The sequence below is a fragment of the Ursus arctos genome, unplaced genomic scaffold, assembly GCF_023065955.2.
Source record: "Ursus arctos isolate Adak ecotype North America unplaced genomic scaffold, UrsArc2.0 scaffold_19, whole genome shotgun sequence".
NCBI lineage: Eukaryota > Metazoa > Chordata > Mammalia > Carnivora > Ursidae > Ursus > Ursus arctos.
In genome coordinates, this window is record NW_026622863.1 from 1,385,444 (window position 1) to 1,403,266 (window position 17,823).

The 17,823-nt window shown below is 63.2% G+C and overlaps 2 protein-coding genes across 2 annotated transcripts in view; one reads left to right on the top strand and one right to left on the bottom strand.

The window, feature by feature from the left end:
* The window catches only part of ZFPM1 (zinc finger protein, FOG family member 1), a 66,589-nt gene extending 55,026 nt beyond the window's left edge, over window positions 1-11,563 (bottom strand). The window contains exon 1 of the mRNA XM_026494617.4: window positions 11,460-11,563. Within this exon, the coding sequence (XP_026350402.2) occupies window positions 11,460-11,499 (40 nt within the window). The 5' untranslated portion in view covers window positions 11,500-11,563. The remainder of the gene's footprint in view (window positions 1-11,459) is intronic.
* A 29-nt stretch (window positions 11,564-11,592) lies between these two features.
* On the top strand, window positions 11,593-12,686 carry LOC125283285 (uncharacterized). The gene is made up of 2 exons (XM_048223678.1): window positions 11,593-12,082; window positions 12,178-12,686. The coding sequence occupies exons 1-2, from the start codon at window positions 11,593-11,595 to the stop codon at window positions 12,684-12,686; spliced, it is 999 nt and encodes a 332-aa protein (XP_048079635.1).
* Window positions 12,687-17,823: the final 5,137 nt, after the last annotated feature.

The following is a 17,823-nucleotide window of genomic DNA, read 5'->3' on the forward strand; positions in this document are numbered from 1 at the left end:
GAACCTTCCACAGCACTGTGTGACAGGGGCCCCACACTTCTGCACCCTGGAGCTATCTGCCAAAATCAGGCCAGGAAGAATGCTGGTGGGATTCATAGAGGGTGTGCAGCAGGCGGGGAGGGGCTTGGGGAGGCAGTCCCGGCCCCGGGGACGCCAACCCCTGCACAAGTCCCTGGAGAACAGGGCCCCCACTACACATGGCTGGCCAGAATTATGATTATGCCCGTTCCACAGGCGAGGAAACTGGGGTCCAGGGACATTAAGTCACTTGCCCAGGCTACCTACCCAAGGGGCAGAATTTGAAGCCTGGTCACCCCACACTACACGTGTCCTCCTCCCCCACATAACGCACCCATTTTACTGGAAATAGCTGACTTCCTTTAGAATAACGAAACAAAACAAAACCCAAAAGACAGAAAGAAACCAATTTTATCACCAAAGGAACCTATTTTCTGGGGGCAGATGAAATGACCCCCGGAGATAAGCAGGAGTAGAGGCACCCCATCATCTCCTGATCTCAGACAGGGCTGTGTAGTCCCAAGCACTCACTCACCCTCTCTGTGCCTGGGCCTTTCTCCCCTAAATGGAGGAAGCAGACCCCTTAGGGAAGAGGGGTCTATGGCTACAAACACCCCCAGAACCTACAGGTATGATGGGGACCCAGACCTTGACTAGGTGTCTAAGTCAGACTCTATTGCTCCCTTCTGTGCTGTGTGACCTTGGATGAGTTGCTCAACCTCTCTGAGGCTTGAGTAGTCTTCTGAGAAGAAATGAGGTCAGAAGTGGCGCCTTTCCAGGGCTGCTAGGACTCTACAGGGTAGCACAGGCCAAGCCCAGGCCTGGCACACAGAAAGCGCTCAGTAAAGGGAGATACCACCTGACAATGGCCACCATTAGGATTGTTAGGACTGTGGAGTCCTAGAACATGCTGGAAATGTTACCAACGGCCCACTCAGGCCTCCTGTCTCTGGGATCACAGAGAAATCTCATTTCTTCAGAGTCGCTTAAAAAATAAATACAGAAAGGGGCAACACCGGCCTCCATGGCTGCGCCTGCTGGGAGCCCCCGGCAGCCCCTCCATAGGGCTCCCCCCCCCCCCCAGGCCTTGACGTTCCCCCGGCACAGCTGGGGATGGGTGCTGCTCTGCGGGTGCCCGGCCCCCACAAGGCTGCAGCACCTGTCCCTCAGCAGGAGGCTTAGCCGCACGCGGGGCCCTAATCGCTGCTAATCGCTCCACCATCACCGCCGGATCTCGGATCAGCTGAAGGAGGCGGCTTTATCCAGACAGACGCGGAGATGGCACCGGAGTCCCATTTGGGCGCCGACCATCACAAGTGGCAGCCGGGCTGGCGGGCCGGGGATGGCAGGGAGCCGGGAGCCCCCCCCCTCCACTGCCACATGGAGCTCGGTCTGGTCCCTCAACACCTCCTGGGCACGCACTGTGTGACCAGGTATGGTTCTGGGAGCCTGGAGACCGCAGAGACCCTGCCCTTGGGGCAGTGCCTCATCTGGGCCCATCTGACAGAGGACGCAACAGAGGCATAGGCGCCAGAGTCAGAGCGCGGGCAGCCAGTGCAGAACCCCCACTGTAATGAGGCGCCTCAAATCCCCCCCCCCCCCCAGAGGTTCACTCCTCAGGCCGGCGGCACCGTTCCTTCCAACACGCGTCCTCCTCCTGCTGCTGCTTTTCTGAGTGGAGGCCCGAGCTGTCGCCTCCCACCCGGGCCCCCGGACACGGCCTCGGGACAGAGGCCTGGGACGTGCCAGCTGCACGGGCTGAGGTTCACGGCCGGCCCTGGGGGCCAGGAGAGGCTGGCAGAGACGGCCGAGGGCTCCCCTCCAGGGCCCCCACCATCCCCACCCTCCTCCCTACCTTCTTTTTCAAAAACATAATTTATCTGTGTATTATCAAGAAATCCAGACACTTTAATCAGTGAGCTATGAAGTCAGAATTTCCATTCTTATCTGCGGGAGGAGTGGAAACGGAGGAGATAGGCGGCGGGAACGGATCGCTGGTAGGGAATGTTAATGGGTGGAGAGGCTGGGCTATTGGCCACGGAGACGCCATATCTCCCCCATTATCAAGGCCGTATCTCACCAACCATCTCAGCGCAGTAATGGGGCCAGTTCAACTTTCCGAGTTATCACAGGAGCTGAAACCTGCGCCCGCCCGGCCGGCAGACAGTTCCGGGCACACAGGGCTTCGGCTGGCAAAGCCAGGAGGGAGGGGGGACAGCCGGCCTGGCTGGGGCCCCCGAGAGCCTAGGTGCCCCCCGACCATCAGGCTACCACAGTGAATGTCGGGAGTCCCTCTGTTCTCTGGGAAAATGTTTGGTTTGGGCAGAGCCGGGGATGGGCATGTTGCACAGGAGGGGAAACTGAGGCAGGAAGCCAGCTCAGGGTCCCAGGGGTCCGGGGCCCTCCTGAGCTGTGCCAGGCCCATGAAATGCGACAGTGCGGTGTGAAGGCACAGCAGGTGGGGAGGGGATGGGAACACCATGCCCTTCTACCTGGTGGCCCCTTCTTGGGGCCTTTTTCCAGCCCTAAGCCCCAGGAGCAGGAAATGTCAGTAACAAAGACAGCCGGGCGAGGACATCCTTGTGGGCTCTGCCCCTGCAGGTCCTGACCTGAGGCTTGGCTTCATAGCCCCTTGGCAGCCTGGGATACACTCAAAGCACCCCTCAAATGTGAAAGGGCCTCCTACGGCCCTCAGCCCTCCTGCGTGGGACACCCCACGGGGGGGCACCCATAGCTCATACGTGGAACACTTCTGTTCATTCCAAGGAAGGGACCCCAAAGGCACGCATCCCAACCCTGTGAGGACGTAGTGCTCCCATCTAGTGCTCAGAGGGGCATCTGAGGTGTGGAGCAAGGGTCCCCCCCGAGGCTCGCCCACAGCATGGAGCCCCCCCATCGGACTCCAAGGGTCCCAGGAACTGCCCCGGGTATAGACCCGGTCGACTGGGGCTCTGGTCCCTCTCCTGCAGCTGGAGGGCAGGGCAGCAGCCACCTGGGCCCAGAGAGGGGAAGGGACTGGCCCAGGGTCATACGGCCAGTACAAAAGGGCTTGGAGACCACAGCTGGACACTGCCCGGAACCACAGGAAGGCCTCGGTTTCCTGGACTTGAGCGTGGGTGTTGCCAGGCCGGCGGAGAGCCCGGAGAGCTCTAGCCCTGGAAACCACCGCCCAAGCCATGCTCTCCCCTCCCCCAGGGTGGGAGCGCAGGCTGCAGCCCTCCATATGAAAACCCACGAAGCCTCAGTTTCCTCTGTGCACGGGGCTCATCACTGAGCGTCCCTCAGAAGTAGCGGGAGGAAGGGCGTGAGCGAGTGTCTGTACGTTCTGGGCACACAGCGGGGGCTCAGTAAGGGCTCAGGTGGCGCTTGCTGTAAGGACCAACGCCTGGCGAGCCCGGGGTGGATGGCATGATGAGCCGGGGGCCCCAGACAAGCTGCGTCTGGTCGGGGGAGGCCACACGAAGTCCCGTGGCTGCCCAAGGCTCTGTGCAGAGGGCTTCTCTTGGGTCTCAAGTGTCCGAGCACCTGATGCCTGGGCAGCCCCTGAGCCCTCCCCGGGGGTGAGAATTCAGCAGAGCTCAGGACAGACCCACCACTGCCTGCGAGGCCCTGTCCCCAGCAGAGGGCCCACCGGAGGATGGAGCTGCAACCGCCTGGCCCTGGGCCCTCTTCCCCTCCTGCTCCCTGCGTCTGACTTGCAGGGTGGAGGCTTGATGGAGAAAAGGGGAACTGAGGCAGGAGGCTGTGACAGGTGCAGGCACCCAGGGCAGGCTGGCAAAGCTGGAGGGCTTGACTCAGATACCAAGAGGAACTGGCAGGGAGCAGGCCCCGGGGGACTGAGAAGCCGACAGACGACCCTCTGTGCTCTCACTTTAATTCTGTCAGGCAACCTTGAGGGCGCCCCAGCTCTGGACCCGGCCGAACCGCCTACACCAGGTCTCACCAGCCTCCCCACCTTGTGCCGTTGGCATCAGTGTTCCACTTTAGGGGGGACACTGAGGCTCAGCGACCTGCAGGAGGCCTAGGCACCCTCAGAGCCCAGCCCGGCATCCCCATAACATCGTCGTCTTGCGAAGGTGAAGACAGAGCCTCGGGAAGGCGGGGCAGCTTCTGTCATCTCCAGAGTCTCATCCTCGACCCCAGGATGCCGGCCTGTCCTTGGCTGCGGCTGCCTGCAGGGAAGATCCTGGAGGCACCCACATTCAGAGCCCACACTGCGGCCCTCCCCTCCTTCCCAGGAAGCAGCATGCCTGCCAGTTCTGGGGGGCCTAGCACACAGGCACCCAGCCTGGGAGCTGTGGCAGGCCTTTTGCAGACCACCTCCTCAAAACTGTTTCTATGCTGTTCATGCGCTGTGTGACCCTGGTGTAGCCACCCACCCTCTCTGGTCCTCTACTTCTTCGTGTGTAAAACGGGTTGAGAGCCCAACCTTAGCAGGCGTCCCGGAGAACCACAGGAGGGGATGCCTGCAAACCACTTAGCAGATGGGAGCGGTCAGCTGCTGGCTGGCTGGTCTCTGTCCCCGCTGTAGTCCCTGGGCTGAGGAAGCCAGGAGCACCAGGGCTGGTCTGAGCTCTGACATGCTCGGGCTCCTGGAAGCGGCACCCCAGCACCCTATCTCCTCCTCTACAGCTGGGGAAAGCCAGGCTCTGGGAGTCCACAGCCTCTGGTCCAGGGGAGGCAGACAGGAGGGACAGGAGGTGGAGGGGAAGGGCTGGCTTATCTGTCTAACCCAGCTCTGGCCCAAGGTCAGCTGCCACATTCCTGACCCAGCGGGGACACTGCCTTCTCCCAAACATGGGGCCTTGGGAAAGGGAGAACGAGGAGGGGAGGAGTGGGCAGGAGAGGTCCTGGGACAGGTGGCCTGGGGGGCTGAGCCAGCGCGGCCCAGAGAAGCTAGACCCGCCACGGGGTCCCACAGACCCATCTCCTGTCCTGCGGCCTCCAGCATGTCCCAGTCCCCCAGGGCCTCAGTCTTCTTACCTGGAAGGTGGGTGAACCAATAATGCGGATGGTCATAAGGGGCAGGTGAGCTCTTTGGGCAGAAAAGGACCGAGGGGGTGTGGGCCCGGCCTACGGCAGTGTATCAGGGCACCCTGCCTACGAGCGCCTTCAAAAACTAACGCCCAGAGACAGGACTCGGTGTGAGGTGTCCAGTCCTCCAGGCTTCCGGCAAAATCTCAGTCATGCCACCAGCAGCAACCTGCGCTCCCATATTCACCAAGGACGTGACCTTGGGACAGCACTTTACAGTTTTGCGCTGGGGATCTCAGGACCTCACATAAAGACCCCAGGAAGGAGGTGTTGTTATTAAGCTCTTGCTTTGAAAGTGGGAACTGAGATGAGAGAAGTCATTTGTCCTCAGGGTCATGGCGAGGCCAGGACCCAAAGCCAAGCGGTGGCCCCTCTGCAGCGGCCTCCCACTCTGGAGAGGAGGGCAGCCCAGGCCTGCAACACAAAGCCTCTGCTCCCTGTGTGGGGACAGGGTGGGGACTGAAGCCCTAGGGTCCCAGGGGGAAGGGTCTCTGTCCTCGGTCCACCCACTGGCCCCTCGGGCAGCGGGGGTGGCTGGGAGCAACCTGTCATCCAGCAACAAACGGCCAGGGCTCCCATCCCGAGCTGGGACCCCGGCGTGCTCCAAATGCTATTGTTTGTAAACACAGGGCCCAGCCCTGCTCGGGCGCTCGGCACAGGCGCGGGCGCAGGCACGTGTTACACCCATTCTACAGATGAGAAAACCAGGACCGGGACGGGACACTGGTCAAGGCCACTCAGCCGGGACACTCGGCAGAGGGGAAGCGGGAGTGGCACTGTCTCAGATGATGTGAATCTCCCTTGAATTCTCAGGGTTGTGCTCAGGGGCCGGCAATGTCATCATCCCTGTCTCGCAGATGGGTAAACCTAGGCTCACTCGGGAGGGCCTTGCCCATCATCCTACATCCATTTCACACTGCGTATCCATTAGGTCATTTATGTGACAGAGTTCTGGAAAGCCCGCTACGGGGGGACAGGATCCAGTCCCCATTCCCAAGTAGCAGAGATCCGAGCTGCCTGTGCAAAGGCCCTGGGGCTGGGACTGAAACAAGCCAGCGAGACATCCTCCCCTCTCAGCTGGAACACAGGCCCTGGTGAGGGGCTGTGCCTGATGTGGACTCCCGTCCCCCAGCCCCCATGCGCTCCTTTTCTCATAGGAACACACGAAATGCAACTTGATGGTAGCTGAGCCCTCACCTATGGGCATCTGCCTCCCCCTGCCACAGCTGAGGACACTGAGGCCCACAGGGGCCAGGAGGTACACGTGGAGGCCAGCTCCCTCTGCGGGTGTTACTGCGCCCACTTCTGGACCCCCTTCACCCCAGGCTCCTGAGTGGGGAGCAGTACACAAGGTCCAGAGAGTAAACCCGTGGCTGTGGCCTCAGTTTCTCCCTCTGTGAAATGGGAACAGGGACCCTGGGGCAGCTCCAGGGGTATGGTGGCTGGGTGGGCAGGAGCCCAGCCAGGCACCCGAGTGCGGGCCCAGGCCCGGGTCCCTGGGCTTGGCGATACCAATCAGCGGGCAACAGCTGCCTCCAGGAGGAGGCCCGTCGATGGCAGATAGGCCGGCTGGGAGTATTATTCACGAGTCCGTCAAGCCCCAGGAACGTCTGGTTGGCATAGAAACAGGAGATAAGGGGTACAATTAATGGCATCACATTCCCTCCTCCTTTCTTCCCCAACTGACCCATTTAAATCCCTGGCGGGGCTGGTGCCATGCTGGGCTCCCAGTGACCTCCAGGGAGGGGCTGGCTGGGCAGGCAGGGCTCGGCCAGAGCTCAGGCCCCCAGGCAGGGCTGGCTTCAGTCTCCCCAGGGAGCACCCCTGCGCAGCAGTGTCTCAGGAAGGAGGCCCTGGGAAAATCGGCAAGGGCTGGGCTGGGCAAAGACCCCAGCGCGTCTCCGCTTCCAAAGGCCCATTTCACAGATGTGGAGACTGAAGCCGGATAAGCCCGGGGGCGGACAGACAAGAGGAAGGCAGAGTGATGCTCACGGGCAGGCTGGTTCAGAGCTCCGGCCCGGCTGCCTGCATTCCAACTCTGGCTCTGCCACTTCTTTGGAGGAGAAACTTCCACAATCTGTGCTCAGTTTCCCCAGATGTAAAGGTGATAAGAATAGGACCTACTTTAAGTTAATATGCGGCCTGGCACAGAGCAGTCTCTGGAAGTAGTAGCTCTTGTTAATACTGCCCAGAGCACGAATGAGCTGCTCGTCTTCCCTGAGGCCCAGGAGTGCAGGCAAACCAAGAACCATCTAGAGCCAGGGTGGAGCCCAACCTCAGGGGTGACAGCTGGGCTCCAGGGTCCACTTGGCCCATTCAAGTCCAGGTTCAGGGCTGGGGGCCCATGAGCAAGGCCCTCCTGGCCTCTCAGCCCTCGGTCCCCTGGGCTCACCATAGATCGGTCCCCATGTTCCCAGGGCTCTGAGGAGGGGGCCAAGGCTAGTGGAGGACAGGCCTTAGGTCCCTGCTGACCCTGGGATGGCAGGCGCTGTCACACGTGTCTTTCACAGAGGGGAAACTGGAGCCGTGAAGGCAAGGGAAGTGCTCATGGGGGCTCTGCGTCAGGATGGGCCAGGTGGCCAGATCCCCCTCTCTCCCCACCCCTCTGCCATCCCAGTGAGTACCGGCATGGTGAGGGGCCCCCAGGGGCCAGGCCGACTCCCACGTGCCTCCCGTACTTGGGAGGAGACTGTGCACGGCTCTGTGCAGACAGTCCCTCTTGAGTTCCTGAAAACTCGAGGACAGACCAACTCTTCCCTCTCCGGGGCCTCACCCCACTCTCCGGCACTGGCCCTCCCCAGAAGTCCCTGCCGGCCCCACAGGCGGGTGCTGAGCTGCTGGAGAGGGCGCAGGGTGAGTCTGAAGCATGGAGTGAATTAGTCATCCTGTGGCCACCAATAATTTGTTTAATCAAACTTGGAGAATGTGTGAACAACACCCTCCCAGGATGATGGAGCCGCTGCTGGAGGGGGATGGGCAGGGCATGTCCCCTGCTTCTGCTGGAAGCCCCCCACATGGCTGGCCTGGGTTTCTGCTTGGTATCTAGGCCCATGGTCCCTGAGGGGCCTCCCCCTGCAAAGTGGCCCCCTTGACATCACCAGTCTGACCTGGGTGCTGACTCCTGTCAGCATTTTTCAGAGGGGTAAACTGAGGCCTAGCCCCACCCTCCTCACCTCCTCACACAGGCATCCCTTCCCTAGCATCCCCTGCCTCTGAGCCCTTCACACCCCGACAAGCCAGGAATCATCATCCCATTTTTCAGAGTTGGAAACTGAGGCCAGCCCATCGTTGTTGGAGGTACCTTCATGGCGGGCCCATTGCTGACCTCGCTGGAGGTACCCCGTTCTGGGATGTGTCCCTGACTGGACTTCTACCTATTACCCCCCACCTAAGACAGGGCTGGGACCCAGTGCATGCATACAGAAAGTGCTCAATAAAGACTTGCTGAGTGAATCAAGGCAGGTGTTCCATCCTGATCTGGGGGACCTGCTCAGAAAGACCATCAGCACACTGGCTTCCCCCGATCCCCCAAACTCAGCCTGGGAAACGGAAGCCACCTTGATTTTTTCAACAAAACTCCAGGGGTTGCCTGAGTGGCGCAGTCGTTAAGAGTCTGCCTTTGGCTCAGGGCGTGATCCCAGCGTTCTGGGATCGAGCCCCACATCAGGCTCTTCTGCTGGGAGCCTGCTTCTTCTTCTCCCACTCCCCCTGCTTGTGTTCCCTCTCTCGCTGGCTGTCTGTCTCTGTCAAATAAATAAATAAAATCTTAAAAAAACCCCAAAAACAAAACTCCAAGCAGGCTACACCTAAGACTTGCCAGGAACGCTCACCAACGCCAACACCATTCAAGGGGAAAACACGCTCTCTCCTGGAGGTGACAAACCCCACCTCGGGCTATCTCACACCATCTCACAGGAGTCGGGCGGGTGTCCCCTCCCCTGCCCGGAGCTCTGGGCCAGCGCTCGAGTCACTTTCCTTTCATTTTGACGGACTGTACCACCCGCAGGGGAGGGTCAACTTCTTGGCAATTAAGTATGTTTGGGAAGAAAACTCGCCGAGACAACCCAGCGGAGACGCCCGCTCCCCCCCCCCCGCCCCCGCCCTGGCCCGGTCCGAGCCCCCCCCCTCCCCCAGCCACGACTCCCCCGCGCTGTTGTTGCCTCGAACCCGGCCGGGCCTGGTGGCCACAGATAAGGCCTCTTATCGCTCTTGGCGATCGCCATCCGGCCGACCGGCCCCGCGCTTATCGGAGCTCACATCGACCCGGGCGGGAGGAAAGCTCGGCGGGCCGGGGGTCCCGAGCTGGGCTCTGCCCCGCGCTCCCAGCCAGCTCGGCCCGGCCTATCGTCTCGGCCATCTGGCCGGCCAAGGCCGCGCTCCTGCCTCGCCCTCCCCCGCTCCCACGTTTGAAGTTAATAAATGGAAGCGCCTATCGCCTCCGCCATCGGTTGCGCGCCTTATCAGCACGGCACATCGATCTCTGCGCGGAACAAAAGGCGCACAGAGGCGCGGGCAGCTGCGCCCCGGTTCTGGTGAGGGCGCAGGGGGCGGTGGCCCCAAGCGCCCGGTCCCCTCCCCTCCACACCCGCGGCCTGGTCGCAGGTGAGGCTAGCGCGGCGGGCGCACAGCTGCGAGGGCTGCACGCACCGCCGCGAGCAGAGGGAGGGCGGGCGGGCGCCGCCGCTTGGTGACAATCAGCGCTCGCATCTTAACGCGCCAAGATCTGCCAGAGGGAGGAGGCGCCCGGGGGCCGCAGGGAGGTTGCCCCGTGCCGCCTGCAGCGCCCCCACCCCTGCCCGGATCTTGGCCGTGCGGAGGGTCAGCAGCGGGGGCTCGTCTGCGTGCCCGATGCGGTCCCTGTCCCCAAGGCGCACCGCTCGGCCGACCCAGCTGGGCCCCGGGCACTGCCCTGCTCGAGTCCTTATCGGCGCTGTTGATCGGTTCCCAGCCTGAGATCTCCCTGCCCGCGCTATCTGTATTTCTCATCACACTGAAACACATACACACACGCACACACGAGAACAGACCGAACAGAGGCGCACAGGGGAGGAGGGGAAAAAGAAACCAGAGAACGAGCGCAGATCGGGACCTGTGGGTGGTTTTAATACTTAAGTTGAGTTGATAGAAGGCGACTTTCGGAAAACAGGTCCCGCTTGCACACTGGGGGAGTGGGTTACGGGAACCCAGATTCATGCTCCCGTTCCCCCTGTCTACGATCTGGGGGGTAGACACTCCCCTCCAGGCGCGCGCACATGGGATCCTGGTGGCAGCGGTCGTGCGGACAGCCCGGGTGCCAGGGGCTGGGCAGAGGGCTGGAGGCCTCCCCTCTTCGCTTCCCATCCTGCCTGGGAGATGCGACTCCCGGAGGAAACCCGTACTCGGGCCCTGGCCGAGAGGCGCGAAGTTACTGGTGTGGGGTGGGGAGCGGCGCTTCCTGTGTGCGCGCTCTCTGGCTCCTCGCGCAGCCAGTGGCCCAGAGTGCGCGGCGCTTTTATCACCGGGGATTGGCAGTATGAACTCAACGGCCGCTTGGTCCCCTGGGGAGTGGCCCGCGGGCCGGAATAGGAGAGAAACTTGGGACACGCGCAGAGGCGACCGTGACCTGGGGCCGAGTCCCGGGAAGCCCCCCTTCCCTTACTTGGAGTAGCCCCTCGGATAAGGGGGTGGGGGTTACCTGCCTGTTACACGTGCGGCCTTGGCCAGGACAGAGAGTAAGGTCGGACCTCCAGGAGGCTGTCCCCAGGCAGGGAAGGCTCGAGTTTGAGACCCCCGCGACAGGGCGCGGGGGTCTGAGCGGCTGGAGCCGAGCGCACGGGCTAAGGCGGCCGCCCCCACCCCCCAGCCACGCGGCTCTTGGGCCAGCAGGAGAGGTGGTGGGCGCTGGCCGGTCCCCGCCACTTGGTCATGCATTTCCACGCGGCCCGGCTGCCCCCTCTCCCTCCCAGGTCTCTCTGCTTCTCCCTCTAGATACAAAGCCTGGGAGAGTCAACCGCGCTGCGAGATAAGATCACAATTTCAGCCCTTCCCGACAGAGCGATCTTATCAGGATGGGACTTGCAGAATGGAATATTTTAAACTTTATCTGAGCCCAGATCGGGGCCGCCTTATCGCCGCACCATCTCGGGGATGCGGGGGAGGGGCAGGACGCGAGGTGGCCGCGCCCCCAGCCGCCCGGCTACCGGCCCCCCGGGCGGACACCCCTCCGGGCCGGACCCCCGGTGCCGGAGACTAGACGCGGGGGCCCGGCCGGCCGGCGGAGATTAGATTACTGCGCGCTTGGCGCACAGCGCGGGGGGCGCGGCGCAGGGTGAAGGTCGCGGGCGCCGCGAGCGCAGCCGGCCGGCCGCGTGGGGGCGGGCCGGTGGGGGCCGACAGGGGTCGGGACCGGCGGGCAAAGTTTGACTCACGCTTGATCTGCCGGGGGTTGCTCTGTTTCCTCCTGGACATGTCTTCGGCGCCGCGCGCCCTCCCGGCGGCCGCCTCTAGCCCCTGGCGGGCGGCGGCGGGCGGCGGGAGCGCGGCGGGGCCGCGGGGCGGCTCATGCCCCCGGCCCCCGGGCTCCGCGGCCGCCCCGGCCCGCGCCCCAGCCCGCCGCGCCGGCCCGGAGCCGCTGCGGAGGCCGGAGGCAAGGCCCTGCGCTGCGGGCGCGCGGACCGCCGCGGGCGGCGGGCGGCGGGCTGCTGCCGGCTCCTCGGCTCCCGCGCAGACGCCGCCGCCGCCGCCGCCGCCGCTCGGCTTTTCTCAATGGAACCTGCGGGCAGCGCGCGGCGAACCGGGCGGCCTCGGCCGGGGCGCTCCTGGCGGGCGGGCGGGCGGGCTGGCGCAGCGGGGGCGGACCCTGCGCGTCGCCGGCGCCGCGCCTCCAGCCCGCCCCCGCCGCGTTGGCCCCGCCCCCCGCCGCGGCCCCGCCTGCCCCGCCGCGCTGGCCCCGCCTCCGGGCGGATCCTGGTTCCCTGCAGCTTCGACCCCGTCCCTGCCGCGCTGGCCCCGCCCCCGGCCTGCACGGCGCTGGCCCCGCCCCCGGCTCTGGGTAGGCCTCTGGCTTCCTCGGCTCCTCCTTCGGTCCCGCAGCTTTGACCCCAGGCCTGACTCTGATTCAACGACCTATTCTGTCCCACCGCCCAGCGGCACCGTGTCGGGCCGAGCTTCGGACCGCTCTGGACCCGCCCCTCGGCGCTAGCTCCGCCCCGAAGCCTAACCTCGGCGGACTCAGCTCACCTCCCCTCGCCCCGCCCCAGGCTTCTCCTGGCTCCGCCCCCAGGCCCTCGGCCCCGCCCAGGACCCCTGTGCTCCACTACAGCCCCCTCCGCCTGCGGGACGCGGGCAGTAAGGGCCGGGTCAGGAAGCCCGAGGCCTTGACGCCCCACAGGGTCTTGGGCCAGATTTGGGGTGTGGAGTCGGCTGTGGCCGGGTGGGGACTTCCGTCCGAGACCGAGGTGGAAGCATCATCCTTGGGGTCCACCGCCTCCGGCGGCTGCGACCCCCAAATGGAGAGCAGGGACCTCAGGCCCTCCTCACTTGGGCTCCGGTCTGTCTGGAAGTCGGGGAAGGTGCAGAAGCCAGCAGACTGTCCCTGCTGCCCCTGCAGCAGCGTAACCCCCCTACTCCAGGCACTGCCCCTCGGCAGGCCTTGACTCCCCAGGGCGCCCCTGCTGGAGGCCCGGGGAGGTGGCCGCTTCGCGGGCTGAGTGGACACCCGTGTCCCCTCCCGGCTTGGAACAGGGTCTGTACGATCTGTTCTAGCTATGGAAATGGACACTGTCTCTCCTGTCTTTTGGGATATGGTCATAGGATCCCAGAGGCCCCCCATTTTCCAGGGCAGCTCAAGTCACACAGCATTAGGAGCCATGCCCTCAAGCTGAATTGTATTTTTATTTTAATATTCTTGGCCTGCATTTGGTTGGTACCTGCTTCCTCTGCCCCATATTCAGAAGAAACGGGGTGAATGAGGCCCAGGGGCTAAGCAGACCTTTGCACAGACACCTGGGTGGCCCATCCAGATGGCTGGCCCACTCACCTGATGGCAGACAGTCATCACAACACTCACCTGCACAGGCTGGCTGTGTGCCATGCGCTTTGCCTGTGAGACAGCCCCCCTCCATTTGACCCGTTATCTATGCCCCCATCCCACGGAAGAGGAGAAGGATTTCCCCTGGAGCCTGGGCACTCTCCCCTGTGCCACCCCTGCTCTCAAGGGGCCTCTGGGCAGGAGAACGGCAGGCAGGGCAGGAGGCTGAGGTCCACCCGAGGTCCACCCATCCACCACTGGACGGATGGGAACCCTGAGACCAGGAGGCCAGACACTGGCCCAGGGTCACATGGCTCACCAGCACTTCCGGCACCCTGTCCAGGGCCAGTGGGGGCAGCCTTCCTACCGCTGCCTGGTGCTGTACCCCTCTCTGGGGAGAGTGAGGGGCCATGGTCGGCTGGTTCCCTCAGCCCAGGGCTCACACAGTATTTGTCAAAGGAATGAGGCCCCCTCACCTGTCTGTGCTTTCCGTTGGGCCTTGCTGTCACTTCAAAGCAGGGCCTCATTACAGGATGGGGACCTGGGAGGTGGGAGGGGTCCTAGAGGAGGGGGCTGTGAGGCTCCACGCACAGCAGGTGACATTGGGGCCAGCGGTGCTGCGATGTGGGGATCTGCGCCGAGGAAGCTGTGGAGGGTCCGCAGGAGAGCGGGAGCCATGCCCCATCAGCGGTGCCTATCTAGGCTGCCGGAGGAGATGGGAGTCACTTTGGCTACTTGTGTCCCATACACAGATTACAAACTGAGGGCCGGAGAGGAAGGACACATCCAGCTCTCCCCATGCCTTGGAGGCAGGGGTGGGTCAGGAACAGAGCCTGCTGACTAGGACTGACGACCATTTTGGGGGCTTAGTGCAAAACAAAAACGAAGGCTTCTCGTTTAAAAATTAAGCATTTTAGGGTAGCCAAATTAGAGTGTTAAACCAAGTGCAGGGCCTTCCCAAGCGTGGGGCCCCACGCACCTGTATGGGTCATACAGCCCTGAAGCGCCCAGACAGTCCTGACCCAGGACAGAGCTGTTTCTGGAGCACTTTCCTTTTGAACTTGGCCCTTTTATCTGCCCCGGGGGGAGAGATACCCCATGGCCCCAGAAGAGGCAGCCACAGTCTGCTTAGGACTAGTGGCGATGCCGTCGGACCTCCCTGGCACAGGCCGCTGCACCTTGGGGGAGGTCTGCTGATGATGACCACTTACTCAGGAGCGAGGAGCAGGAAACACTGTCCAAAAGAAGGCCCGCGTGAGCCCAGACTAGGAGCGACCACCTCTGCCTGGGGAATTCAGGGTAGGCTGCCTGGAGAAGGTGACATCCGAGTACGGCTTTGCAGGGGCCCCTGATTAGGTGGGAAAGGAGAAGCAGGGTGTGGGGTGGCTGAGAGTGCTCACCTCCATTCCCCACGGGCTGCCCACCGTGAACCCATTTCCACCCGCTCCTGCACGTCTGCAAGGAGAGCCGGGGTTCCGGTCCAAAAGCCCCTGGTGGAGAAAACAGAACTACCTTCCGCCCGCGTGCAGAGCTGTCTGTACCCGACATGGAGCTGGGCTGCCCAGCCGAGCCTGGCGCTTCCTTGCTCACTGGATCTGAGCTTTTGGCAGCTGCCTGCCGGGGTTCCAAGACTCCCCGGAGGCCTCCTGGGCAAGTGCCCAGGGTGTCTGGGCTCAGGAGAGGCTCCTGGGCATGGCTTTGAGCGGGGTGCCGGCTCTAGGGGCGATGTCACCATCACCGTGTGCCCCGCCTTTGTGAGTCCTTCCTTTGGGCCGGTTCTTCTTTTCTCACGATGTCCTTGTGCTCTGCTCAGGTGGTTAGGACATCAGTCACCCCCGCAGAAAGTGGCTGAGCTGGACCTGGGACACGTAAGACTTGCTTTTAAGCACCCGGAGGGGTGTGGTGGTGGTGATGAAGACACTGAGGCTCAGAGTGGTCCTACAGCTCAGACGAGGTAAAGCTGGGACATAGCCCCAGGCAGCCGAACTCTAGGGCCCATGGGGTGAAGCCTGGCCTGGGAGCAGGGAGAACTGGGTCTCAATCCTGGCTCTGCCATTTTGGAGGGTATGACCCTGATCGGGTCCTTCACCAGTCCGGTCCTTGGTTTCCTCATATGTAATGGGGGTGGGTCATGACCCCACAGGCGTCCTCTGGCCTGCTGCGGTTCTGGGCTCACGTCTTGGTCTACCTCTGCCCTCTGACCTGTGGACTGGCTGGCTGTGGGCATGTGCTGTGCTGCACTGCCCCCCCCCCCCCCCACGAGGGCTGCCCAGGCTGGGCAGGTGCTGGGGGCGGGGAATGGGCTCCCACATGCCAGGCCCTGCACTGGATTTCGGTCTATGACCAAGGGAGCCACAACATGTTCTAGAAACTTAGGATGGCCCTTGAAGGATGAAGAGGGTGCTCATGAAAGAGTGGAGGGCAAAGAGCACCCTCTGCTAAGGGAAGAGCAGGTGCAGAGGCTGGGGAAGCCTGGGGCCGGAGCCTACTGGGGTGGGGGAGGGGGGTGTGTGTCCGGAGGCCGGGCCAGACGAGGGGCCTTCTCTCTGAGACACTGCCCTCCCCACATCCAGGACTTCACGGCCTTATAGCTGTGGGATGTGCCCTGATACAGTGTGCCGCCAGCCCACCCTGCTCCAAGCCCCTATCCCTAGCCCCCTACCACTGCCACTGCCCACCCTGCTGGTCCCCCACAGCCACTGCTGCCCTGGCTGCAGACTGACGTCAGTGGGACCTTTGCAGAAGCCATTTGTGATAGCCTCGGCCTCAGCCCTGCCCCATTCTACCTTCTCCTCTGACCCTCCTCACATGCCCTGTGGCCACCAGCCCTTGCTCAAGGGTTCCTGCTGCCGGGTGCGCCCCTCCTCAGGGAAGCCCCTCACTGCTCCCAGACAAGATCAGGCTCTCGTCTTGCTCCAGCTTGCAGGGCCCCGCATCTCTTCCGTCCGCCCGGACCGCCATCACCTTACACCCACGGCGAGGCGCGCGCTTCCCTGGTGCGGCCCGAGAGGAGCACACGCGGGTCAGCGCACCGCCTGCTTGTAATGGCGTTCTGAAGAAGGGACTGTTAGATTCCCAGTAAACTGAGGCTCAGAGGAGTGAGGTAAGCCAGCCGCCCAAGGCCACGTTAACAGGCGAGTGGCCGACCCAGGTCCTCCTTGGGGACTCCACACGCTCTGTTCCAGAACGGACGCTGGTGGCTGCGTTAGAGGAAGGGGGACCCGGGTCCCATCAGTGGCCCCTGCCCGGGCCCGGCCTCGCTCCCCCCGCCACCGGTCCGCTGGAGGCCCTGGAGCTGCTGGCAGCCGCGGCAGGCCGTCCTGACATTCATCAACACTGGCTCTGTGAAGGGTTTAATTAACTTCCTGTTGCAATGGGGGATAATGAGTTTTAAGCACCACGTGACTCCGTAGGGCGGTCAAACGGCAGCGAGGGTGTCAAAATAAATGAAGTTAGGAATCGGGAGGCCGCCTGCGGGAGGGGCAGGGGGAGCCCAGTCCGCTCTGGCGGCCATGAGGTGCTGCCCGGGCCACCCTTGGTGGGCGGGGGTGGGGGGTGGGCTGCTGGCTCCGTGGACCCCATTGCGGGGTGGGGGGTGGCTCTGGCAGTCCATCCGCAGCTGGGGACCTTATCTGATCTCCGGGATGCCTGAGGGACAGAGAGAGCAGGGCTGGACCACGCCGGACCAGCCCTTTCTCCCCTGGGGCCCCGGGGGTCCTCTGCAAGGCCAGCATCTCAGACATCCCAGGACACTACGGTTCTTGTCTGCAGGTGGTCCTCGGGGGTTAGTGAGAGACACCCTTTCATGCAACTGCCCGCGTGTGGCCACTTACCCCTCCAGGCAAGGCCATGTTGGGCGCAGACAGGAAATATTATCTGGATATTTCCCAATCTCTGAGAGTTGGGGTCATGTGACATCACCAGATAGGAAATGTTCGCGTCCCCACTGGCCTCCTGCCTTTCTTTCTCCCTCTCTCCCGGCTGCTTCCTGCCTCCCCGCCTCCCTGCCTGCCCTACGCCCTTCCTCCCTTCTTCCCACCCCAAACACGTAGGGAACCCCCACTTGAGGCACCGCAGGGACAACTGCGAACAACACACACACACCGTGGATCACTTGGGGTCTGGCGGGAGCGGGGCTGTGGCCACGGTGGCGGAGCGGGCCGTGGGGCACGTGGCAGGGTGACATGTGCTATAGATAAAGCAGGGAGGGGGATGGGGCACTGTGGTGGCTCTGGAAGCCATAAAGAGGAGGTGCTGGCTGGGCAAAGGCCTGAGGCCGGGGGACAGCTGTGGGGAGAGGGTCCAGGCGGCGCCAGGGAGATCTGGCTGGGACCAGAGGGCCACGGTTCTTAGCCCTCAGAGGGAGCCACTGAATGTCAGGACTGGCAAAGTGTTTGGTGATTCTTGTGCGCACTGATGGCTGGGAAAGCTGAGGTCTAGAGGGGTGGTTTCCAGACTCACCCAGGGCCCTGCTGCCCCGGGGTACTCTCTGCGTGGCACAGTGCACCACCCCAAAGACAGGCCTGGGGATCTCTGTCCAAGCCGAACAACCCCTGGGCCTCAGGAAGGCCCCGGCCTGCCCTGCTCCCCACCTGGGGGCTTCAGGTGAGGGGGCCGCTGCCCTGTGGGAAAGGGGTCATGGCCTTGGGTTCCCAGGCCTGGAGTGGCTGGGAAGGAGAGGCAGCCCTGAGGGGCTCCGCATGCCATTCCCAGGGCTACAATCCCTCAGTGGGACCCAGGGTCCTGAGGGCAGGCTTCCCAGG

Excerpts from the sequence above, each read along its gene's own strand:
- LOC125283285 (XM_048223678.1), top strand. The coding sequence starts at position 11,593 with ATGCCCCCGGCCCCCGGGCTCCGCGGCCGCCCCGGCCCGCGCCCCAGC. Across the intron at positions 12,083-12,177 it reads GGCCCCGCCCCCGGCTCTGG|CGGCACCGTGTCGGGCCGAG; the intron begins GTAGGCCTCTGG and ends CCCACCGCCCAG.